At 45.2% G+C, this 26,636-nt stretch overlaps 1 protein-coding gene across 1 annotated transcript in view; it reads left to right on the top strand.

The window, feature by feature from the left end:
• The window catches only part of MYRFL (myelin regulatory factor like), a 1,005,707-nt gene that overhangs the window by 472,636 nt on the left and 506,435 nt on the right, over positions 1–26,636 (top strand). Inside the window, exons 6-7 of the mRNA XM_086921958.1 lie at positions 22,853–23,000; positions 26,053–26,248. Of these exons, the coding sequence (XP_086778084.1) occupies positions 22,853–23,000; positions 26,053–26,248 (344 nt within the window). The remainder of the gene's footprint in view (positions 1–22,852; positions 23,001–26,052; positions 26,249–26,636) is intronic.

Raw genomic sequence — 26,636 nt, 5'->3', positions numbered from 1 at the left:
GACTCATTTCAGAAAGTTTGGCAGCCGCTTTTATCCCTCCTGTCCAAAGAATTTCACGAAATCACTTGCCCAAAATGTCTTCGCATTCTACGGCTTACAGGACCACCACAAGATCCCCCATAAGCTCGAATACCCTGCAGCATACAGCTCTAAACGTGTCATACCAGAAGTCCCGAGTAGACGGCATACTGGTCGGGGTGGGGCGAGGTAGGGGATGTTGGGAAGAGGGAGGGGGGTTTGGTTCCTTTTCTTGTTCTGGTCGGTTGACCTTTTTGCATGGCACTTTAATCGCAGCACTGGCTCTGCATATCTGTGTTGGCATATTGTTCTTGCTTACTTGATGACATTTAGAGAAGACGTGCCTGTCTGTCTCGCTTGCTATATATGCCTGCTACTTACCTGCTGTTTTGAAATGCCTACTTTCACTCTTAAAACCAATAAAACAAATTTGAAATTAAAAATATATTATAATTAAATTATTTCCCACCCTATTCCCTTATAAACCCACAACCGCCACAGAATTAAATTACGCAAAAATTAATTAACAGAAAATTCATTTCTTTAAAAAAATTCAAACACACATTAAAAAATATATACATACTTTTAACACAAATACTAACATACAAAACACAAAAACAAATTCAATAATATTAACAACGATATTTTGACAATCCATATTACTAACTTCGATATTATTAAAATCGATATTTCTTACCTGCAAGTTGATATCCTGTCCACTCGATTTTAAAAACTCGATATTTTGTCCAATCAATATATTTTTTTCGATATTATGACTAGTTACCAGCCAGGGGATTTCTCCTGTGTTGAGGAATTTGTAGGAATGCTTTCTAAGCTGATTTATTTTGTTTTTTAGCCTACTTACTGTTAGCACATCTACAAAAAATAAAGGATTGAGGTGTCATAAAATAAAATTATTTCTCACACAACAAGTGTACACATTTTGTGTAGGGACATCTCTAAGTTTGACATGTTAAATAGTATTTCTACACTCAATAATGTGTTAAATTGATGCCTTGAGGTTTTAAGCAGCAATTCACATTATTTTACCACATTTTGTGTAATAGGTGCAATATTTGACAAGTATCGAATGTTCCTGCCAAAGAAAAATACAATAAATTCCAGTACATGCTCTACACCTTCCACCCATAATGCACCCAATCTGCTTTTTAAACATAATTGTGAATCCCTTAAGCTGCTTCTTTGCTTGAGTGGGTATCTCTGATGACCTCCTGGAGAGAGTCCAGGCATGGTGCCTCTGCGATTGCCCAAAACTGGAATCAAATAGAGGTGTGGCGCCGCGGCCAGGGCATCTGACGCTGGAATCTGGGGATCATGGTTCGATCCCCGGCGCCCGCGGCAGATTAGCCCAGCACCATGTCACTCTGGCCAATAGCTTGCTTAATCTTCTCAACAGTCCCCAGCGCCTAGAGACCCTTACGGGTGATTGTTTGTGCTTTAAAATGTGGATTATTATTATTATTATTATTAATAGCAGATATCTAAAGTTTGAAGTGTTCTGCACCTGAGCATCACCAAGCCCCATGTGCTCCAGTCACCTTGGAGGAGCTGTCACTGACTATCACTGAACCTCTAGCTCTGAATTGATCTTTCTCTCTACCTTACGTGCAATATTATGCATCTAGTTTGTCTGGACATCTTTGAGATTGGATCTTCTCTGCAGCACCAACATTATGGAATTCCCTTCCTGCAGCCAACTGCACAGAACGCAAATTAACCACCTTTAGAAAAGTGAATAATCCTTGGCGTTTAATTAATTAATTACTTCTCCTTTTAAATTCTCTCAGGTCCATAGGCTTATCTAAGCAGTAGTCAGAAAAATGAAAAATCCCCCACTTCCAAACATACCCCAAGTGTCTGTGAGTGAACGAGAAGGATGAACAAGTCCACCTCTCATTTAGCTGCTCCCAAAAGAAAATCCTGAAACAACGATGCCAATTATGTCTTATACACCTAAAATGAATTTGGTCATCCATATTTCTCCATTCTTCCTTCTCCCCATCCATCTGTTTTTCTCTCCATTCACCCATGCATTTCATTCCTCTCAATCAATCCATCCATCATTTCTTACTCCTCTTCATCTATTATTCCATTGATCCTTCTCTCTGCAGCAAACCGTCCATATGCTCATCCATCCATCCATTAGCCATCCATCAATCCATCCATGTCTCTCTCATTCTCTCTTCTATTCATCTATCTATCCATTCATCCATCCATCTTCTCCACCCATCTTTTCATTTATGTTGGCATTATCTATCCACCCATTTGCCTCTCCATCCATCCATCTCGCTCATCCTTCCTTCTATTCATCGATTCATTCATCCATCCTTCCAATCCATCCTTTCCACCCTCCTCTTCATATATGCATGCATCTACCCACCCATTTGACTCTCCATCCATCCATCTCTCTCATCCTTCCTTCTCTTCATCCATCCTTCTGATCCATCCTTTCCACCCATCTCTTTATCTATGCATGCATATATTCATCCATTCGCCTCTCCATCCATCCATCCATTCTTTTATCTGTCCACTTTTTTTTCTCTCTGTCTCCCTTCTCTCCTTTCATGCACTTTTACTACGTATGTTCCCCAGTCCATAGCTTCATCATGCCATTCGATTGCAGTGGTATGCATGAGCTTTTGTTTAGAGACCAGCATCTCTGATCAAAGTTTCCAGAGCCTTACTTTCTATTGAAAAGGTTTTATGTTACAAACACTGTCCAGTGGCATTAACCACCACTGAAGCAGCTAATGTTGGGGGTTTATGACAGCCCTCTTTATTATGTTTTCCTTCTCAGCACCAAGGATCTCTGCATTAGTATTTACAAATAAAAATGACATAGAATGGCTTTGTATTCTCTTCCCTCGCCAGATCACCCAATCCTCCATTAATTGTAAATGTAAATGTGTTTGTATTTATATAGCGCCTTCTACCCAGAGGTCTTGTAGCGCTGTATTCATACCGCTGTGGAATCCTTCCTGGCTTTCCTGTGAGATGTCCACTCCTGGGCACCCCAAGGTGAAGCCAGGCATCCAAGCGCTGCTGGGGCCATTGTGGAGATTAAGCAAGCTATTGCCCAGAGTCACAGAGTGGGACTCATGATTAGACTAGGCACCGAGGCGAGAATTATCAGGTCTGGGGAGATTGAGTCCAAGAGCCGCCGATGCAGGAATTGAAGCCAGACCTCTGCATCAGGGTCTGCTGCTCTAACCATTGAGCCACGCTTCTCCACACAATTCCATTACCTTCTTCCCTCGATCACTTCCCTCACGCATTATAACCAGCACCAACTCAGTATTCAACCTCATCCCCGACAATCTCTTGGAGCTACTTGTTGGCACTGACTTGTGTAAAGAGGAGTATCTAGGTCTGTCATACTTACTTCATTCTATCTCTCTGCCTCCCAACCTACTGCCCCTGCCATTGCGCAGGTTGATTTTTGCAGAACCATGTTAACAGGTGTCTATTTTACCACATTGTCGGTGCTACCAGCCCTTTGCTAACCGCTCATCCTCATCTGGATGCTTGGAGTTATTTCTTCTGCCAAAATGGGCTTATACCACACCCAACTGAGGCTCTCTTTGTTTGTTCAAGATGTCGTTTCACTCCAGTATTCTTTCTGCTATAGAAATAGTAACCTGTGTAAGAAGGCTATGTTTTTATAATTTGACCTTGCCTTCAGTATTCAGGTTTAACTTGGCCTCTGCCTAGCACCAATCACTATCTCAATTGCTACTCTTCCTAAGAAAGTGTTTGTCATCTTTAACACCAATTGGCTCCTAGTAAAGTCCTTTCTACTGGCTGAAGCTGTAGTCAAATTCTTTTTATTAAGGTGCAATCCCCTAAACCCACTTAGGGGCCGATTCCGATCTAGCTCGGAAGGGCACCGAACGCGATCCGGCCGGAAAAAGTACGAGCCGTACATGTGTTTTCTGCCCGACTCGTACAGCTGTACGAGCAAGCAAGTATGATGCGAGCGACATGGAATTCACCAACCAAGTCGTTTCCGGGTCTTAACTGCTCCGTACGACTCGTCCATAAGCAAACCCTACCGTGCAATGGATGCGATTTACAACCGAGCCAGTACGATGCACGCGTCTGACAGCCGATGCGAGCCGAAGTTTCCTGCACGCAAAATGTCCAGGATGTTGCCTATGGGGGTCCGCATCAGACCCCCTGTCACCCGCAGCCTTACGACTAGGACACAGGGGGAGACCCAAGGGTCTCCCCAACACAGGCATGTACAGTGCGGATGACACCGACGCGTACCAAATGTAGGGGGCGCCCTTGTGCAAGACGTACCCATTCAGTCAATGGGAGCCCATGTAAGCCTCGTACGACCGGCTCCCATTGACTTCTATGGGAGTCCGACCGAACCGAGTCCGGCAACATGCGGCCGCATCGTACTCGCTCGGTCGGACTGCAGGATTTCGGCTCGGTCAGAAAACACTCCGAATCCGGCTTGGTCGGAGAGCTTTCCGACCCGGATCAGAATCGGCCCCTAAGTGTCGAATTTGTCGATAATATGCTGTGTTGAATATGTTTTACTCTTTGGGTCATATTAAAAACAAACGATCTACTCCTAAGCAGGGTCTGGCTCAGGTTTCTACGTGGATTCTATTGCATATCTTATTTAGAAATTTTTATGTAGCGCAAACATGACCACCGAGGGTATGAGAGCGCTTTACAGTTTATGCATCTAGCAGAGTACAAGCAAACAAAAAAGAATCAACAAAACAATAAATTCACAGTCTTAAAATGTCTGACATTCTCATGAGCCAATCAATAGGCCCAGAATCAGATGGAGAGGCCAGACTGAGGCAGACATTTCTTCATCAGGAGCCTTTTGACTTCTTTTTTGAAGAGGAGCATGGAAGGGTTCACCCTTACTTCGGGGGGAAGGGAGTTCCAGATCCTCGGAACCAAACCTGAGAAGGCTCGATTGTAGGTGTTTTTTGTTCTTGAATTTTTGTGGTTTGAGCAAAAGAGTGCTGGCACTTCTGGAGGTTGTCGAACCACATGAGAGCTCCAGTTACTGATCGAGGTACAGCAGGGTCTTAAACTGGATGGTTTTGTGTACCATACATGCAATTTTTAACTACATCCGAGCTTCATATGGAAGCCAGTTCTGGGCCAGCAAGTCCGAAGAAATATGATTGAATTTGTTTGTGCCAGTTATGAGCCTAGCAGCAGGGCAGCCCTCAGAGGAGCAGTCTTTACTCTGGGAAAGCAACAAAGCGTTACCATAGTCCAGCACTGCCCTAGTCCTGCTTTGATATCACTAATGCTTGCACTGCAACCTTTTGGTCATGAGCAGGAAGATAAAATAATAATAATAATAAAACCATTTTTAGAGCGCCTGGTTACACTCAAGACAGTGTGTCCCCGCGCTAAAATTACTGCTGCTCCCCGAGAGACAGAGGTCCGGAAGCGAATGGCCTAGGTCAAAGGAACCTGAAAGCTTTATTCACATGGAAAAAGATGGGTTTTCAGTTTCAATCTGAATCTAGTTTCAGAGGGTTCCATGCGTAGGTCAAGTGGAAGTTTATTCCAGTGTTTACTTGCTAAAAATCTGAAGGAGCGACCTCCCATCCTAGCCTTGCGAATGCGGGGAAGTTGGAACAGTATCGCTCCGGCAGATCTTAAATTCCGGATGGGGTGGTGGATGGTAAGATGTTTTCGCAAGTAACCTGGACCTTTTCCCTGGGCAATGCGCTGTGCAAAGCAAAGCGCTTTAAACTTAATGCGTTCCTCAATAGGGAGCCAGTGAAGTTTAAATAGTGCCGTCTTTCCTGATGCTCTGCGCGGTAGGTTGAGCACCAGGCGAGCAGCAGCATTTTGAACGCACTGCAGTTGGTGTATACCTTTTTTGCTTAAGCCTAAGAGCATGGCATTTCCGTAGTCCAGATGTGGTGTGACTAGAGCGTGAATAAGTGTCTTCCTGGCGATGATGGGGAGATAGGGGTTGAGTCTCCCTAGGATGGTGAGTTGGAAGTTTGCCCCTTTGGTGAGGGAGCTGATGTGTTTCTGCATGTTCAAACTTTTGTCTAATATGATACCCAGAGAGGATGGCGAATACACAAGGTGAGGTCTGCAGTTAAGAGCAGTAAGCTGATCAACCATTGTTCCATGACCGGAGATTGTTTGTGGGGTGAGATTAGGAGGAATTCCATTTTTAAAGCATTTAGTTTCAGGTGGTTAAGTGTCAGCCAGCTTTGTGTTTCCAGCAGGATTAAGTTGAGGGAGTTAACGTCATCGGGGTAGGTGATCTTCAGGTATAGTTGGGTATCATCCGCAGACAGGTGATAGTGAATACTGGATATTTTAAGAATTTCTGTCAGAGGCTCCATGAACTGGTTAAAGAGCGTGGGAGAAAGTGCTGAACCTTGGGAAACCTGCAGCATGACCGGTGCAGGATGGGAAAGGGATTGGTTCACCTTTAAGCTTTGGGATCTGTTCTGAAGGAACAAAGAGAACCAGTTAAGTACAGGCCTAGACAGCCCCATCCTGTGATTCCAATCGTTTTGTCCATTCCCTCTGCAGGGAGTTCTCTGTGGTGGAGAATTCCTTATGGAGGAATGGATTCCCTCCGACAAATGCACTTTAAAATAAGAAATCTCTGTAGGGGAAAAATGTTCCCTATGGCTAAATCCCTTCTCCTACTGTGGGGATGATAATACCCAAAGTAGAAGGTTATCTGTGCTTTCCACCTTGGAAGAAGAGTTTTAAGATCCCTTTGCTGGAGTAAATTAGCCTTTCCTAGTGTGGGAATGAGTTGGATCCTAGTTTGGCAATGACACAAAACTTCCATGTTTGTCGGTGTATTTTTGAAACTTCAATTTTCCCACCCATTGAGTTGCTTTACAGTTCTGAAGATCTCTGTACTTATGATGGATATCTCTGCCTCCATAAATGGGCTTGCAGCAGCCAGGTATCCCTTTGTCGTTATCAGGAAGGCATTTTAAAGTACAATTAGGCCATACACTTAGTTTTACAGCTAAATTTACCTTTGAGAAGCGGGCTCAAAATGTTTTCACTCATTTCTTTATATATATCGCTATGACACTCTACCAGGCTGGTTCACAGATTTCAGATTTGCGCAGTTATGCTTTTATGTAAAAACACATAATGTAAAAAAAAGCACCAAACAATGGGCATCCCTCATGTCTATTCACTTGTATGAGCTCATGGTTGGTGCACGCGCAAACACACACCAAACAGAGGTCAGTCCTGAGCACTGTCAGCTCTGAGAGAACTCCTCAGGACTTATTTAATTCACAAACAAGGTGTATTCGCAAATATTTCCTGTTTCTCAGACAGGCATTTTAAGGACCATTGTCAGTATTGAGGGTCTTGTGATCACAGATGAAGGAATGCCTGTTACACCCAAGCATCAAAGGGCCCATTCGTGGTTCATTTATGTTTTGCATTGGTTACCTGCTCCATGGCCCCAACCAGACCCAAGAAATGTCAGCCTTTTTCCTGGGACTCCAGTACATCCTGTATTAGTGGTTCAAGAAGCTGATCATACTCATCCAGGAAACACAGACTGTGGCAGTCTGTTTTGACGGACAGGGATTTATTGTTAGTGGCCCCGGAGATCTATGACGCTCGGGTGGAGCCTACTGAATGCAGGTACCTGATTCTATAAACATGTGTCTACTGTATTAAGGTTCTGGCAGTATCTAAATTTATGTGCCAGTTTTAGCATTTGTCATTCCCTAGCTGTAGGGAATAACGTATGCACTCACATATGTTATTTGGGGTAGATGCATGGAGGTATTTTGAATTTGCAAACTCTGATCTTCACAAAACCACTCGGGTGGGGACCAAAAAAAAACCAACCAATTAATCAATCAGGGATCTGTGAAGAGTGCTATTTACCCGAAAGGGTCTCAAGGCGCTGGGAGGGCGGGTGATACCGTGCAGCTCCATCTTATCCAAAGAGCCAGGTCTTGAGGCTCTTCCTGAATGCTTGCAGAGTGGGGGAACGTCTGATGCTAAGCAGGAGTTCTTTCCTTGTCTTTGCCGCGATGAAGTATGTTCTTCCACCCATTCTAATCTATGGATGTGAGTGGTTTTGGCAATGGCAAGGTAGTCGGAGAGGAGGTTTCTCTTGGGTGCGTAGAAGGAGACTCTTTCGTTGAGGTATTGGTGACCAGTGTTGTGGAGGAATTTGTAGGCAAGAGTGAGTAGCTTGAAAGTGACTCTCTTCTCAACAGGGAGCTAATGGAGATTTCGTATGTGCTGGGTGATTTGGTCTTGTCGTGGGATGCCGAGGACGAGGCTGGCCACAGTGTTCTGGATGGTCTGGAGTTTTCGGAGCAGGGATTTGTTGATTCCGGCATAGACGGAGGGTGTTGAAGCACTTGGAGGAGATGGCGTTGACCTGTTGGTTCATGGTGAGGAAGGAGCCGAGTATGATGCCGAGGTTGTGTGCGTGGTCCGCGGGAGGGAGGGGGGTTGCCAAGCGTGGTGGACCACCTGGTGTTGTCCCAAGCGGGGGGGGGTACATCTGAGGATGAGGACTTCTGTCTTCTCCGATTTCAACTGCAGACAGCTGCTGCTCATCCAGGATGCAACGTCTTTCATTCCTTCCTGGAAGCTGAGTCTGGTGGTGTCGGGTTCCTTGGTGAGGGTGAGGATGAGCTGGATGTCGTCGACATAGCATACTATGATGAGACCATGCTTTCTGAGGATAGCAGAGAGGGGGTTAGAGTAGATTTTGAAGAGCGTGGGCTTAGTGAAGATCCTTGGGGTACTCCACAGCTGTTCTCAGTGGGTTCAGATAGGAAAGGCGCAAGTCTGATTCTTTGGGTTCGGCCGGTGAGGAAAGAGTGGATCCAGTCTAGGGCTTTTCCCTGTTTGCTGGCATCGTGGAGTCTGGCGGTGAGTGTGCAGACGGAGACGGTGTCAAAGGCTGCAGTCAGGTCTAGTAAGTTGAGGGCTGCCTTGTGGCCCTGGTCGAGGAGAGTGCGGATGTCGTCTGTGGTAGCTAGGAGGGTGGTCTTGGTGCTGCGGAAGCAGGATTGGGAGGAGTCGAGGATGGAGTTAGCTTCAATGAAGTTCGTGAACTGGGTGTTGACGATGAATTTTGTCTTAGAGGGATTTGAACTTGAGGTGGTAGGAGCACAGTTTGTTACAGAGGTCTTGGGTGGGCATGACGTCTGAGGCTTCGCTGGGGGGTTTGGTGAATTCTTGTATGATGCTGAAGAGCTCCTTTGAGTTGCTGGAGTTGGCAAGGATTCTGTCCTGGATGAAATTCCTTTGTGTGGCTCCGATGTGTTGGTGGTATTCGGTCATGGCATTCTTGTAGCTGGTCCGTGTTTCCGGGGTTTTGCTGTTTCTCCATACTTTCTTGAGACGTCTGCAGGTGCGTCTGGATTATCGGAGGTCGGTGGTGAACCAGGTGGCTTTCATGGGGTGCTGTCTGTCGGGGTTCCGGAGGAGGGCGAGCTTATCTGCGCAGTCGTGATCCAACTGTGAAGTTCATTGGCTTCAGAGTTGGTGTCGTTCGTGGAGGGAGGGGGAGAGTGGTTGAGTGTGGATTTGAGTTGTTCTTCAGTGACCTTGCTCCAATTCCTGTGTGGGGGTGTGGTGTATGTTTGTAAGTGGCGGGTTTTGAGAAGAAGAAGTGTACGCAGTGGTGGTCCATCCAGAGAAGTTGCGTGGTGTGGATGAAGTGGATATTGTCTCCTCCTGTGTAGATGGGGTTGTGGGTGGGTCCTGGCTTGTGGGTGGGGGTGGTGACGAGCTGTTTCAGTCCGATGTTGGAGAGGTTGTCCAGAAGGGCGGTGGAGTTGGGGTTGCTGAGGTAGTCAAGGTGGAAATTCAGGACTTTGAGCAGGACGTAGTCCATGGAGGTGATGGCGTGGGGTGCAATGAGGTATATGATGGTTGTGGAGAACGTAGTGTGTGGTCTGGGAGGTCTGTAGGTGAGGGTGCCACGTAGGGTTGTTCTGGGGTTGGTCTGGATCTGAAAATGGAGATGTTCCCTGGGGGACGAGGAGTCATTCGTGCTTATGTGGTGAGTCGGAGGGAGTTCTTGTGCATGGCGGTGAGGCCTCCTCCCGGGTGGTTGAGACGGTCCTTCCTCGGGGTCTTGTATCCATCAGGGATTGCAGTAGCGATGTCGGGCGGAGGCTGTGTTGGTCCAGGTTTCTGTGAGGAAGGTGAAGTATGGCGACAGGGTGTCGAGGAGGTCACCAATTTCTACTGCTTGTCTGTGCAAGGAGCGTACATTGAGGAGGATGCAGCTCAGGGGTTTGGGTGAGATGGTTTCCGGTGGGTGGGCAGTAGCCATGGGGATCCGGAGGTGAGTGAAGGTGTGGCAGCTGTGTCGGCAGGAGAACTGGCCATGGTGGTGTTCAGCGTTGCCAGCTGGCAGTTGTTTCTTTCAGGGTTGAGTGCGTGGAGGGCAGCTGAGTCATAACGGAGGCAGGTCGGAGAACCAGGATCTCTGGTGCTGGTCCGGTCGGGTCGCAAATGAAAGCAGACAGGCTTGCCGTTGGTGTGTCAGCTGCACGCCGCAGCTGCCATTAAGTAGGGGACGGGGAGGGAGCGCAGCTGGGAGATGGGAGCGGGAACAGGCATGGGGGAGGGAAAAAGGCAAAAAGGAGTGAAAAAGGGCACAATACGAGAACAAATAGACAAAATAAACAAAAAGGCAACAAGCACAAATAGAAAAAAAGGCTCAAGAAGGCAGAAAGTGCACAAATGGAGCAGAAAACCACAGGACAGACAGACAAGGCTGGCAAAGCGGACCAGCAAGGCTCTCCCACTGGACCACCACCAGTGATGAGATGAAAGCAGGAGCCTGCAAGTGGAGGAGGGCCTTGAACACCTACCTGCAACCAGAGAGGTGCTAGGGGCAGCAGCGCAATGACGGAGGTGTGCGAGGGGAGAGAAGAGTTCCATGACCGGGAGGTCAGAGGTCTTGCTCAACCTGTCACACAGCGGCCACCATTAAGTAGGGGACGGGGGAGGGAGTGCAGCTGGGAAGTGGGGAAGGGCCGAGGGGCAGCAGCGGTGGGAAAATGGCAAACAAGAGTGAAAAAGGGCACAATATGAAAACAAATAGACAAAATAGACAAAAAGGCAAAAAGCACGAATAGAAAAAAAGCAAAAGAGTACAAAAAGACCAAAAGGCACAAGAAGGCAGAGAGTCCACAAATGGAGCAGAAAACCAGACAAAGGCAGACAGATAAAAGGCAGGCAGACAAGGCTGGCAGAGCAGACTAGCAGAAGAGCAAGGGTCTCCCACTGGACCACCAGGGATGAGGCGCAGGCAGGAGCCTGAGGGTGGAGGAGGGACTTGAACACCTACCTGTAACTAGGGAGGTGCTGGAGCTGAGTGAGGGGAGAGCAGAGTTCCCTGACCAGGAGGTCAAAGGTCTTGCTCCAAAAAAGCCTAGTTCAAGTCTGCAACACCCATTTAATGAGTCAGAAATGTTTTTTTCGGTTTTGTAAAATAGGGCTTTTGGCTGTATCTGATTACAATTTGGAAGGGGTGCAAAATGAGTGTTCCTTTCAAATTGTGATTCGGTATGCACTGTCAGTGGTTTGCGACTGCTTTTGTGGTCCAAACCATTGCTCAGTTACTGAAACCTCAAAGAAGGTATTAACTGATTCTTAAATTGGAAAGGGATCCTTCCTTTTTGGGAATCATGTTGGCAGCCTTGGGGATTATATGCGGTGGTCATTCCTGGAGATCAGTGTGTGCTCCCTCTGAATTTTTTTCTCCAAATGGAAGGTTTTTTTTGTTTTTTTAAATTAACACTGGTTTCTGTGAAGGAGCATTGGCTATTGAAAAAAACAGTTTTCCATTTGGAAATCCGAACAAAAAGAAAATAGTCTGCTGGTCCTTGCAGGCCCCTGTCCTTGTGTTTGTAGCCACTCACAGGGTGTCTCAACTTGCAACCTGCCTAATTAATGTTCATTAGTGATGTCATTCTGGGGCTCCTACAAATGGTGATGTTGTAACACGGCCTATTAGTACATAGGTCAAGTTTGTAAAATCAGTGTCCATCCACGAAAATGCGGCATGCAATTTGTGACCAGTTTTTGCAAATGGAGTCTTAGTACATCTGGCCTTTGGTTCAGTTTTTTAAACCCACAACCCCACTGAGCATGCAGTCTTTCTGACATTAGTTGAAATCACATATCCATCACAATTTCAGTTCACCCTCATACCACAATTGGGTATACATGCCCTCTTACAATGTAGTTATGTTATTTTATCTAGTTTTCAGATTTCAAGTTGCGGCTGCCGTCTCCAAGTGTGAGGTACGTACCTGGTCTTAGCTCCACACCTCCGTCCACTCCATTGTCCCACAGCTGTTTTGTAACCATGATCCATCTCGATCACTGAACTCATTTTGCTACCTACAGATCCACCAGGGATATTTATCTTACTATCTTAATCAAGAATATATTTTCCTGGGGGAGGAGCCAAGCTTGTGACCGTGATGGCCGCACTGTAGCTCGGCTCCGTCAATCTTCCTGCCTAATACGCACATCCTGATCATCATCCTGCCCCGAGGCGACACACTCGGCAAGAAATGGAAAGGTGAAGCAATGCTCGTACTCACCGTCTGTCCCGGGGGCTCCTGCGAGCTGCGTATCCGAAGTTGTGCCCTTGCTTGGCCCGGGGCCTCTGCGGCGTGAAGACCGGGGACTTGCCTGAGAAGGTCGGCCGGAGTGAAGGTGTCGGCGGCGGCCCCTGGTGGAAGAGAGGGGTCGGCTGGAAGAAGCCGTTGTGCGGTTATGCCGGTGGCGACTGACCGGACCCGGTCTGGCGGCCTGGGGGCCCTGTGGTAGGGCGCAGCCCGCCGTGGATGGGGGAAGGCCGCGCAGGAGGCATACCCCCCTTTGTTGCCCTGTCCGGCCATCTTGAAGCCTTGCGCCCGGATTCGGCGGGCGGCGTCCGTGGGACGGTGGCGCTGGCGGTCCCCATTTTTGGTGGCCCTCCTTTCTGCACCCAGGTTGCCATTTCTGGGGGCTCGAGGGGACTCCAGCGGTGGCCTTGCTTGAGAGCCGGCTCCAGAAGTTGAGGCGCGTGGAGAGGCGGCTGGACTTGTAAGATGACGACCGACGCCTTGAGCCACAGATCTGCTCAGGGCGGCGAACTTGGGTCGCTGAAGTGCACGGGGGCCTGGTCCTGTGAGCGCGAGCCCACGATTGGCGATGTCCTTGACGCCCTACATTCTTTACGTGCGGCCATGGCCCTCGACGCCTTTGTGCAAGATAGTAGGTCTGCCGCCATTTCTGCTGGGCCGTCCCTCATGGACGCAGCTCGACTTCGAGTGTGTGCTGATTTGCCCCCCCCCCTCGGCTGCTGCGAGGAGTGCTGCCGCCGTGCATCGACAAGACTGTACGCCTGCGGCCCCGAATCTCCAGGTAGCTTTGATTGTGGTGGGCGCGGGTGTGGGCTCCACGTCGGGGCCCGTTCCTGCTCGAATGATTGGGGAGCGATGTGGTTTTTCGACTCGAACTACCTCGGTGAGGTCCCGCTGTTACCTTGCGGGGGAGACCTCACTTTCCTGGGCGGCGAGACTGCACCCATACTGTTTGCTGCTCCCGATGTCACTATTGGAAAGTCTGGACTGCCGCAAACATTGCTTGCTTTGCCGTTTGATGCTGGGGTCCTCTGGTTTACACCCTTGGCCTGTTTTGTTCCGATCCTTTGGCCATTCCACCTCGAACTGCTTGCTGCCCACTACTCTATCACGCATGGTAGCGATGATCAGGAAAGGACAAGGGTGAGCCGGACTGAACCCGGAGGACTACTGGTTAACGGATGGAGATGAGGAATGCCCCCAACAACGACAATATGGCCGATTCTTTCGAATGTTTCTGATACTTGAGACAGTGTCGATCTCGTTTTGATGTGGGATAAATGTGGGTGAAGGCGGGGGGCAGGGCCGAATGACTCGATTGATGGTCTCCTCTCCCACTGTTTCTTTTCCCCTTTTTTCTCTTTTGTTACCTTTCTCACTTTCTAACCTTTCCTATATTTCGGGTTTCTACTTAGGGCGACAGGCACGCTGCTGGGGGGGTAGACCGTAGCCTTCTGCAGGGGTGCAGAGTGGGGTGGGTGGGACGGGGTCTCTTTCCTGTTCATTTTCTCTTTAGTTCTATGGCTCTTTTGTATCCCTTCATCGGGACGGTGTGTCTGTGCGTGTCTCCCATAGTGTGATAGCTGGTGGGGATAGGGGGTTGAGCTGCTTGCTTGTACGGTATTGATTGCACATATATCATGACTTGCATGCCCTACCCCCGATAGCGGGTCTCTCAGTCTTGCGCGCTTTTATCGCTGTGGGGCGCGTGCAGCAGCGCGGCGTTCTCTCTTTCCCTCTTTATAATATTTCCCCCCCCCTTTTTTTCTAATTATTTGGGTTAGTATAGAGGATGATTGTAACTACGTTGCTGTTCTGGTTCCTCTGTTATGTACTAGCACAATAATTAGGTGGTCGACGGGCGCATGATGGGCCACGGTGGGCACTGATTTAAGCAATGGCGTCTATAAGTTGATTGCTGTGAACCGCTGCTGATACCCATTTTTATTGATGCCCTTATGTCTTAATGTTTGAATCGTGGCCCGCTATGGGAACTTAGATGACTAAAAACTGCAACTGATCCTGCTATACTTCCTATTATAAAATTAACCTTCTTTAATCCTGCTTCCAGCGGTCGTATTCAGCTTTTCTAATATTGGACTGCTCGCTTGCACAATGCAGGGCGACTGCCGGGAAATCTCATTATTGACTTATGTGCTTCTCATAATGTGTCGTGGCCGGCCTGATTGATTGTAGGCCCGTATTTGTATGTTTCCATCTGCACAATAAAGGTTTCCAAAAAAAAAAAAGAATATATTTTCCTGCATTTGATTGTGTGATCCACCAGTCCTTCTGGCAATTAGTTAAAAATGAATGTTTATATATTCTCTCATAGAAGTACTCCTACTAATGGCTGCAGATTTACAACCTTTGCCAGATCACACTACCTTTTACCAGTAATCCTGAAAAGCTGCACTAGGCAATGATGTTTGGGGTGGTCATTTGCCTCCTCCCACCATGGCAATGGCTTTACTCCCGCCTTTATCAGGAACAAATCTACAACCATATCCAGGATGGGGAAAGGTTGGAGGGAGGTTTGTAAATAGGCGCAAACTGACATGTTTGTCGGTTGTCACTAGCTTTTAAGGCATCCCATAATTTGAAATGCCTACTTCCAACCCAGTCCATAGGATTTAGTCCAGAGAAATGTTATGCGAGCTTGGGATAATATTACACAGTAGTAAAATAATTCACAACTATAAGGTCACCTTTTGTGAGTGCCTTGCACATATGCATTCCTTGCATCCAGCCATTTGCAATTATAATATATATTTGCAAGAGAAAATGGCTTTGTCAAGCAGGCGACATTCTCTCCCTCACAGAGAATGCATTCCTGTAAAAACAGCCTTTATCTACCCAGACATATTCCACCACAGCCACATATTTCAACAAACATTGACAATTCCAATACGTCTGGCTTTAATTTGCTGTATCCTGCAACCTCACAGGCATACAGGTCTCCGTGCATTTTATTTTTGGTGTACTGGAAACCAAGAAAGAGTGTCTGCCTGCTCTGGTGTGAGGTAAAACGAGCATAACCAAGAATGCACGAGAAGGGAATATAGGGCTGAAGCAGAGATCTGAGCTACTGAGGGCAAGTGCCAACAAATGCTTTATGCCCCATCCAAACTGCTTATTGGTAACCTGTGGAGAAGCATCAACGGCACCAGAAGTGTGCCAAGATAAATTAAGTAACAGGCATGGCAGCTACATTTTGCCCAGTCTGAAGGTGAGCAAAAATATATTTTGGCTAAAACAAGCGAGTCTGTATTCCTATAATCCAAACTAAGAGGCATGGAAGAATTTTTCAAAAAAAGTTCTTTAAAAGTGAGCAGCATATACCAGAGATCTTCCTGATATGGTGCAGAGAGTACTATCAGCACTGATTGTACCACCAACAATTTTGGTCATAGTATCATAGCGCTGGGGGTAGGCTGAGAGCCAATGACCACGACAAAAAGGTCCAGGTCTAAGGATGCCTTTTGCCTAGGTTTGCGTTATGGAAATACGGAAATACTATGGAAATACCATATATATTTGTACCACATATACATAAGGATGATGCCCTAGAACCATCATTTAATTTTTTTCTGCATTCTACTTCAAAAGGTTATTGGTAATCAAACTAAAGAAAATGAAAGAAGTTAAATATACATTAAAATACTTCGCAAAGTGAACAATAATTTGTACTAAATCAATGGTCGTTCCTATTGCATGTGTCGGAGAGTTCAAATTGTAAAACCCTTTTCTATTTTATCTGCCAATGTAAAGCTCTTGCCTATGATATTTGGCAAATGAGAACACAATGCAAATCCCCTTCCTGTTGTGTTTGTCAGAGTTCACATTGCAAAGCCATTTCATATATTTTAGCCCTTGATGCACCATTTTCCAATGAACACAATGAACACATCAGCCTTCAGCCTTGATCAATGGCTTTTCACCATAATTAACCCATTCTACTATATTGATCATAATCTATGCAGTACAATCACTCTTTTTGAGTTGAAAAGTACAATTCCAGCCCAATCAAATACAGTAAGGAAGAGGATCAACAGGTGGATGCAGCAAAAACCCCTCTCTGAGTGTGCTTCTTAAAGCTGTTTTTGGGTTGATCACTTTAGGTCAGGCAACAACTGCATTCTCAAGCTGGAACTAAAAAGCAATCTGGCATCCAAACATTATTTTATGACATTTGATGTTAAGCACACTTTTCAGTGCCACATAAATATTTGTGCTCCGCAGACCGATCTGCATGCATCTCTAACCCTCGGCATGCGGCTCTGAATGTATAGTGCGGTTCTGTTTTCATCTGAACCTCAAAAGATTGGCTTGGTGCCCGTGAGCATCAGAAGCCGTATCAGATTTTGTTTAAACACATAATTAGACCAATCCTATGAATGGGGTGGTGATAACTTTTTATGAAACTGAGAACTGTTAACTGCAGCCCTGTTTACCTTTGTAATGAACCTCATTCCTGAATGAGACAGAGCCCTCCAGCACTTGGGAGCATTTGAAAACCCAGCAGCACTGTGGTGCCGTGGGAGGATTGTGACTAAGCTGACAAATGAACTGTAGATCTGAGTTTAAAAAATATCAAAGGTTGCAAATGGTTTATTTTACTATATCCCAGACATAGAATGTAAAAAAAGCAAAGGAGGTCCAGGGATGAAACCCAGATTCTTAACAGAATGTATTTACTGTAAGGTAAGATCTTTCAGACCTTGGGAGCAGAGGACATAAATTGTATGTGTTGGGCCTGGCCCTGTCTGCAGGGACTCCGCCAAAAGTTCTGCATTTACCCTCCATCTTTTTGCTGAATTCGTATTTGCTGGCCTTAGGACTCAGAGCACTTTACCACTGATTTCAAGCGAGCCAGGCACACACGATTGGTTCCTTGACATAACACTTTACCACTGACAGCGAGTGCTAAAGTGCTTGTGCACTTTCCTTAAAACATGGTAGAATTGGCTTGTACCCAATTGGCATATTTAATTTACTTGTAAGTCCCTACTAAAGTGGCACTCTATGTGCCCATGGCCTGTAAATTGAATGCTACTAGGCGCTGCAGCACTGATTGAGCCACCTACTTATGTTGTCCTTATAACATGTCTCAGGCCTGCCATTACAGCCTGTGTGTGTGCAGTTTTAAACTTCTATTTTGACCTGGCAAAAGTAACGTTTTACCAGGCCCAAACCTTCCTTTTTAATACATATATACATATAAGCCACCCCTAGAGTAGGCTATGGAGAGCCCAGAGGGCTGAGTGCAATGCATTTAAAAAGTGTGACATGTACTTTTACGTTTTGCATGTTCTAGTAGTGAGAAACTCTTAAAAAGATGTTCACTGCTGCAAGGCCTACCTTTCCTATAGACTAACATTGAAGTTACCTTATTACAATTCATAAGTGTAATTTCCAAATAACAACACCTGAGACCACTGCCTGTCCTTAAAAAATATTTGCGCATGCATTCACTAAGGGGAAGGGGTCCCTTGGGGAACCCTTCCCTTTTGCATGTGCTTTACCACGCTTCTGAGAGGGTGGTAAACTGCGAGTGTTTTGCAAACACAATTGTGGTCGCAAACACTCATACATACCTTTTGGAGTCACTATTAGGAAGGACGCCTTTGGAATGCCCCTTCCTAATAGCGAGTCGCTAATCCTATTTTGTGAGTCGCAAATCAATTTGCGACTCACAAAATAGAATTAGTACATGGGCCACAGGTTTTTTGCATGCGCAAACAGGTCTCAAACCCATTTGCGCCCACAAAACACTGTCACACATCTGGCCCCCTGTTCGTTAACAAAATTGCTAATCTCTCCTGAACTGTGTTTATCCTGGGGCCAAACTGTAACTAACATTTAATTAGATATCTCATATATTTTTAATGTCTGCTTCCCCATCACTCGCCGTTATCTCAAGTTTATCTCTGCTATTATCAATTTTACCACTTTAATGTTCACATTTTATGACAAGATATACATATTGTAAGCATTATCTGCTATTGTCACAAGACTTTGACAACAGTGACAAAATAACTAAAATGTCCTCCAAAAATCGGAATTATTTTTTGCTGCAAGTAACGCATTCTTAGTTTTGTATATTTCTATTCTGATTATTTGTAATAGCTTTTATCACGTGTAAACTTTTTTAAATAATAACTCTTGTTGATGAATCCTGGTCTTCTTCTTTTCAGTAACTGCCTATCAGGGCCTTTGTAGCTTTAAATACACTTATCTGTGCTCAAAGGTTGCCTTTTCGAACGGCTTCAATCTTATTAGATTCTTTCTTCATGTGTATCTTTGCTGCCTTTGGTAACATTCCGGCCCCTCTTTCTGTAGCTAGGCTTCAAGGTCTTCTGTGAATTCTTGTCTGTCTTTACTTTGAGAGCTTTCCCCTAATCTTTTCTTTGCACATTTGGCCCCTGTCGCACATGCTTACCTTCCCCACATGCAGGGGCGGCGCCTTCGCTAAGGGGGAGGAGCGTCGCCCATTGCTCTCAGAGCAGTGGAAAAGGGAAAAATAAAATGATAATAACAAAGTTATTATAATTTTATTTTTAGTTTCTGCAGGGCTGGTTAAGGGGGCGGGGGCAGGGCTGGTGGCTCAGGAAGGAGGAGTGGATAGTGCACACTAGGTGAACAGGGCTGTGCATGGCCGGCCAAACAGTCCTGCGCACTTTGCATGTTCTCCAAATACAGCCTGGGTGGGGGACATGCATGGTTTCCCTGTCCTAGTCTGAGCGCCGAACTACTGTGTTCAGACCTGTCACAACCCTGCAATGCAGTGTTGTGATTGGTATTGCAGCGTTGTGATTGGCTCAGGGGATCCTGTGTACTTCTGGGCTCTTCAGCAGCTAGAGAGAAGAGACGGAGGAGGCCATGGAACGAGGAGGTAAGTGAGAAGAAGAAGTGTACGCAGTGGTGGTCCATCCAGAGAAGTTGCGTGGTGTGGATGAAGTGGATGTTGTCTCCTCCTTTGTAGATGGGGTTGTGGGTGGGTCCTGGCTTGTGGGTGGGGGTGGTGACGAGCTGTTTCAGTCCGATGTTGGAGAGGTTGTCCAGAAGGGCGGTGGAGTTGGGGTTGCTGAGGTAGTCAAGGTGGAAATTCAGGACTTTGAGCAGGACGCAGTCCATGGAGGTGATGGCGTGGGGTGCAATGAGGTATATGATGGTTGTGGAGAACGTAGTGTGTGGTCTGGGAGGTCTGTAGGTGAGGGTGCCACGTAGGGTTGTTCTGGGGTTGGTCTGGATCTGAAAATGGAGATGTTCCCTGGGGGACGAGGAGTCATTCGTGCTTATGTGGTGAGTCGGAGGGAGTTCTTGTGCATGGCGGTGAGGCCTCCTCCCGGGTGGTTGAGACGGTCCTTCCTCGGGGTCTTGTATCCGTCAGGGATTGCAGTAGCGATGTCGGGCGGAGGCTGTGTTGGTCCAGGTTTCTGTGAGGAAGGTGAAGTATGGCGACAGGGTGTCGAGGAGGTCACCAATTTCTACTGCTTGTCTGTGCAAGGAGCGTACATTGAGGAGGATGCAGCTCAGGGGTTTGGGTGAGATGGTTTCCGGTGGGTGGGCAGTAGCCATGGGGATCCGGAGGTGAGTGAAGGTGTGGCAGCTGTGTCGGCAGGAGAACTGGCCATGGTGGTGTTCAGCGTTGCCAGCTGGCAGTTGTTTCTTTCAGGGTTGAGTGCGTGGAGGGCAGCTGAGTCATAACGGAGGCAGGTCGGAGAACCAGGATCTCTGGTGCTGGTCCGGTCGGGTCGCAAATGAAAGCAGACAGGCTTGCCGTTGGTGTGTCAGCTGCACGCCGCAGCTGCCATTAAGTAGGGGACGGGGAGGGAGCGCAGCTGGGAGATGGGAGCGGGAACAGGCATGGGGGAGGGAAAAAGGCAAAAAGGAGTGAAAAAGGGCACAATACGAGAACAAATAGACAAAATAAACAAAAAGGCAACAAGCACAAATAGAAAAAAAGGCTCAAGAAGGCAGAAAGTGCACAAATGGAGCAGAAAACCACAGGACAGACAGACAAGGCTGGCAAAGCGGACCAGCAAGGCTCTCCCACTGGACCACCACCAGTGATGAGATGAAAGCAGGAGCCTGCAAGTGGAGGAGGGCCTTGAACACCTACCTGCAACCAGAGAGGTGCTAGGGGCAGCAGCGCAATGACGGAGGTGTGCGAGGGGAGAGAAGAGTTCCATGACCGGGAGGTCAGAGGTCTTGCTCAACCTGTCACACAGCGGCCACCATTAAGTAGGGGACGGGGGAGGGAGTGCAGCTGGGAAGTGGGGAAGGGCCGAGGGGCAGCAGCGGTGGGAAAATGGCAAACAAGAGTGAAAAAGGGCACAATATGAAAACAAATAGACAAAATAGACAAAAAGGCAAAAAGCACAAATAGAAAAAAAGCAAAAGAGTACAAAAAGACCAAAAGGCACAAGAAGGCAGAGAGTCCACAAATGGAGCAGAAAACCAGACAAAGGCAGACAGATAAAAGGCAGGCAGACAAGGCTGGCAGAGCAGACTAGCAGAAGAGCAAGGGTCTCCCACTGGACCACCAGGGATGAGGCGCAGGCAGGAGCCTGAGGGTGGAGGAGGGACTTGAACACCTACCTGTAACTAGGGAGGTGCTGGAGCTGAGTGAGGGGAGAGCAGAGTTCCCTGACCAGGAGGTCAAAGGTCTTGCTCCAAAAAAGCCTAGTTCAAGTCTGCAACACCCATTTAATGAGTCAGAAATGTTTTTTTCGGTTTGTAAAATAGGGCTTTTGGCTGTATCTGATTACAATTTGGAAGGGGTGCAAAATGAGTGTTCCTTTCAAATTGTGATTCGGTATGCACTGTCAGTGGTTTGCGACTGCTTTTGTGGTCCAAACCATTGCTCAGTTACTGAAACCTCAAAGAAGGTATTAACTGATTCTTAAATTGGAAAGGGATCCTTCCTTTTTGGGAATCATGTTGGCAGCCTTGGGGATTATATGCGGTGGTCATTCCTGGAGATCAGTGTGTGCTCCCTCTGAATTTTTTTCTCCAAATGGAAGTTTTTTTTTTGTTTTTTTAAATTAACACTGGTTTCTGTGAAGGAGCATTGGCTATTGAAAAAAACAGTTTTCCATTTGGAAATCCAAACACAAAGAAAATAGTCTGCTGGTCCTTGCAGGCCCCTGTCCTTGTGTTTGTAGCTTTCTTTTTTGTTTTTAAATATTGAGGGACATATTATCAAGCAGGGTGTTAAAATTATTGCCGTTTTAGCTGCAGAAAACTGCTGCTAAAGCGGCGATAATGGGCTTGATAATATGCCCTGGATATTCCAATAGAAGCCCATGTTCACACCAGAACATGGGTTTCTATTGGAATTCACAAGGCCATATTATCAAGCCCATTATCGCCGCTTTAGCGGCAGTTTCCTGCCGCTAAAACAGCGATAAATTAACGCCCTGCCTGATAATATGCCCCTTTGTTCCCCTGCCCCGCCTGTTCCCCCCTGCACCCCAACCCCGTTTCCTGCCAGCCACCACTGCCCACATGCTTGGTACTTATCTGTCCCTCAAGCCTGAAATTGAAAAGATAACTCCCTGCAGTGCTCTCTTTTTCACCCGAGTTGACTTCAGTGCGTTTTGTGACATCACTTCCATGAACACTAGTGGACATCTTGGGTGAGGCCTCACAAAATTAGGCAACACTACAGCTTTTCTTCTATGTGTTTCATCACTACCAATTGACACTCTCAATGGCTTGATGTCAAAGACATTCTCTCTATGCATAGAGTGTGGTTAGAAGCATTTGTGGCTGTGGTTAAAAAAGAGCTACATTTAATTAAACTGAAAAAACAAGCTAGATCATGAACTTAAAACAACGATACAAAAGAAAGAGGAGAATGCCATGTATTATAGTAGGGCTGGAGTTAATGTGATATGGTGGTTTGCATGGTCTACTTCACTGGAAGATCAGCAGCAAATTCTAATCCAGCTTGTTGATACAATTTTCAAGCTTCAAAGTGGGTTGCTTCTTTTACCTGTGTCTCTTCTTTATACATCATTTTAGCTAATTCTCCAAACTTTGTCAAGATTATGGGGGAGATTTACTAAAATGTTATGCTGTGTCTGGACCTACAGAAATTGTGTGCTAGGATTTGAATGTTTCAGATTTGTAAGGTGGTTAATGATGTAAATGTTTTTTATATTTATTTGGCTCTTGTTCTGTTGCAGTGAGCCAAGACTGTGCTGCAGATACACTTGGATATGACAGTGATGGACAGAGTGCTACCTATATGGACAAATGCTATCAGTCAATAACCTGGCAGACATACCAAGCTGCACATTGGAACAGTATATTTAACAGTAATTATGAGAAACTGTAAGTGCTAATGACCTTTCATGCATTTTAGAGTCAGTTCTTTTGTTTATGTTGACTAATAATTAAGAAACAGACTAGGTTAAGCCAGAGATACACTGAAAACTTTGGAAAATATAATCAAGATTGAGGGCTTGTAATCTTGGGCTTATTACCGAATAAAGACAGTTAAAAGGTTTAAATATTGCATACAATATCTGTTTTGGAAGAACTCTGAGAGCAAGCGTGTTTTTTCTTTCATTACATTCATTCTGCTGTTTGGAGATATGTCGAAAGGCACAGATTCCTCCGGGTATATTTTTAATTCGCAGAATTAAGATATTCGTTCATATAAAGCCAATGTCAATGGAAGACGTCTACAGCCCCTGCAACTAAATAAATCCAAACTGAGTCTCCGTAAAACATGAACAAAATTTACATTTATTAGAATAACATTTTAACAGTAAACCACGTCATTATTAGCTGAATGTGTCCATGTGAGGGCATAACAGTATTCAGAATGAAGGGAAAGACGATTATTGTAATCCATAATTTAAAGAACAATCCGAAGAGTTGATGCTTCAAGTCTTCAGTGGAATGGTCCCCAGCAGTGCAGTCATCAGCACAGCATCCTCAATTCATTACACAGGCCACTGAATATTTAGCAGGCTGTCATGTAAGCAGGCGCTACAAATGATGGTGGGATAGAAACATGAGCATACACAATATTTCACCAAAGAAATATTTTTATTCTATTACTGTATCAACATGCCATTGATAAGCTGCAACCTGTTTCAGCATTATTATGTACAATGAAACAAAATCACATACATTTATTCAGGTGTTAATACCTGAACAAAACACCAAGGGCCCAAGTTACCATAAGTAATTGTTCAAGCTATTAGATTCTCTTTGCTTCCTTTTAGAATGTCTACTCATTGCAGCTCACTGGCTTCATATTGGTAGGTGGGCATCGGCTCTGGTTGTTTTAGATCTGACAACTTCACATATCATATCTGATGCCTCATTGATAGTCACAGACGGCCTGATTTAGAGTTTAGCAGCTTCTACTGCATCACAAACATGATGTATCCCTCCGCCTTATTACAAGTGCCTTATCATATTATGCACTTGTATATAAGGCGGATAGGATATCTTTCACATTTTTGACACCTGTCTGCTAAGCTCTATTTCAGGCCTAAGTTTCTTCCCACCTAAAATACCTTCACTGGTTCTGAATCTCAAGAAATTTCTTTGATAGCTGAGTTGAGTTTTTTATTTTAACCATTTGACCGCCCTCCTAATTCAATCTTTTGACACCCCACGTGATGTCATAGCTTGCTGTATACTCATCCTGCTTGTTCTTGATTTTTTTGTTGATTTTTTTACATCAATGATACTTACATAACACCATCACCAACAAAATGATTAGACAGTAAATTGATAATTTAGAGGGATCCCTCTGGTTGTATAAAAGATGTAAGATTGACCCTTTCCAGGTGTCTGGATCATGAAAGTGTTTAAAAATGGATCAAAGTAAATGGTTAAACCAAGTTTCCCCAAGAGGAGTATTGGTTTTAAAAAGAGCTGCGGGAATAACATATGGCCCCAGGGGTGTTTTGACAAATTACAGAGCGAACTGTGAAACACAGAGAATATGGGCCATATGTATCATCATGCCAATGTGCGATTTCTAAATAGCGATTTTTAAGGAATCGCTATTTAGAAATCGCAAAATGGTATGTATGTAGGAAATCGCTTCTTTTTAGAAATTCCTTAACATTCCTAAATTGCGATTAGCAAATTGCTAATCGCAAACTTCCCATTCATTTCTATGGGCCAGGCCCATAGAAATGAATGGGATATTTGCGATTAGCAATTTGCTAATCGCAATTTAGGAATATTTTCAAGGGTGCAGGGTGTCACAAGAACACCCTGCTGCACCCCTGAAAATGACATAAGTGGGCATATGGCGCACATACATGCCCTAAGGGCATGTATGAGCGTCATATGCCACCTTTGGATTTTAAATAAATTGCTTTTTGAAAAGAATTCGCAACTTACCACCAACTAGAAGTTGGTGGTAATTTGCGATTCCTTATGGGCATTTTTGCATTATTTTTTATTTGATACATTGCATTTAAGGAATCACTAAATTTGCGATTCCTTAAGTGCAATCGCAAAATAAGGAATGGCAAATTTTTTGATTCCTTATTTTGCTGCGAAAATGTTTCATACATTCCATTTAGCAAATTAGCATTGGCAAAGGCCTTTGCCAATGCTAATTTGCTTGAAACATATGGCCCTTAGTGTGCTGGTCACTAAATTTTAGGTACCACTAAATATTTTGCTACTGGCCAAAAAAGCGAAGTCACCCACGCCTACGTAACTAAACTACTTTATGAGGTGTAATGTAATGATTTCCCAAATTATATAAAACATAAGTAAATATGAAATAGTGTCTGTCACATATATATGTAGTTGTAATACTGAAGCATTTGTGTGATAGTATTGTCTTGAACATGACAGTAGTTGAGTTGTCTTTCATATGAGATTGAATATGAGATTGAATCCCTGAGAGTTTGCTATTCCTTACAACCAACAATTATTAACACTCTCTTCTAACTCGTGATCAATGTTAAAAATGAAATAAGATACCTTTGTAGAAGCCAAGTCTAATCCAGTATAGAGGGACATTTCCTTCAAAGTGAATACGCAGTCGAAGAAATTAATCCCACTAAAACTTTAAAATATGAAAATTTGCAAAGTGCACATGAAAGTGGCACTCCATAAGCGTGAAAGCACATGAGGTTGAGAGATTCTACATGGAGTATGGAGTGCAGGCACTGTTGTTTTTTAATGATCAGGTCAGGAAATAGGTAAGTAAAAGAAATAATTATTAATTCACATAGAAGTCATTAATAAGGCCTACATAAATGTATGATTCTACATAAAAGGAACAGTTGTCAATTTTAATTAAATTAATACAAAACATCTAATTGTTTTAAAACATGTGAAGGGAAATGCAAACAATGATCTCCATATGTTCACCTTATTCTCTTTTCTCTTCCTGCAGGCCAACTGTGGGGTACCAGGTTGTTACAGATAAAGGCTTTAATTTTTCTACACTTGATGATGCGTTTGTCTGCCAGAAAAAGAATCATTTCCAGATCACAGTACATGTCAGGATGATTGGAAGTCCAAAATATGTAAAAACACAACTAGGCCTCAACGTCCTTGAGAAGTTTTACATGAAAGTCTATGGATTTAAGGTACAGCTTTTTTGTTTCTTCACAGTGTCCTTTGCAGTCATTTAAGGTTGTCAGACTATGGCTCAGCTACATGGATAGGTCATATGGTTTGGGGTAATATACCCCTGATATCCCAAGGGAACTTCTTACTAAGGCTCTGCAAACTGGGCCAAGTTCAACTCTTTCCGCACTTGACTCTCAGACTAGCGGGGTGACTAGTCACAGGCTTCTCAGGGAGCTAGTGTGAGGGTGTTTGAGCTCAGAGCTCAGCAACCCAATAAGATGAATGCCCAGACCAGTGCTGATCTTTTCAAGAAATAAAGTTCTTCGTATATACAATACTACAGACTACTAGTAACAAAATCATAACAGCCTTCCTGGGTGCTACTTCGGTAGGCACTGTGCCCAT

Source organism: Lissotriton vulgaris, chromosome 1_1 (assembly GCF_964263255.1).
Source record: "Lissotriton vulgaris chromosome 1_1, aLisVul1.2, whole genome shotgun sequence".
NCBI classification, from domain to species: Eukaryota; Metazoa; Chordata; class Amphibia; order Caudata; family Salamandridae; genus Lissotriton; species Lissotriton vulgaris.
This window is presented reverse-complemented; position numbering and strand designations above follow the sequence as displayed.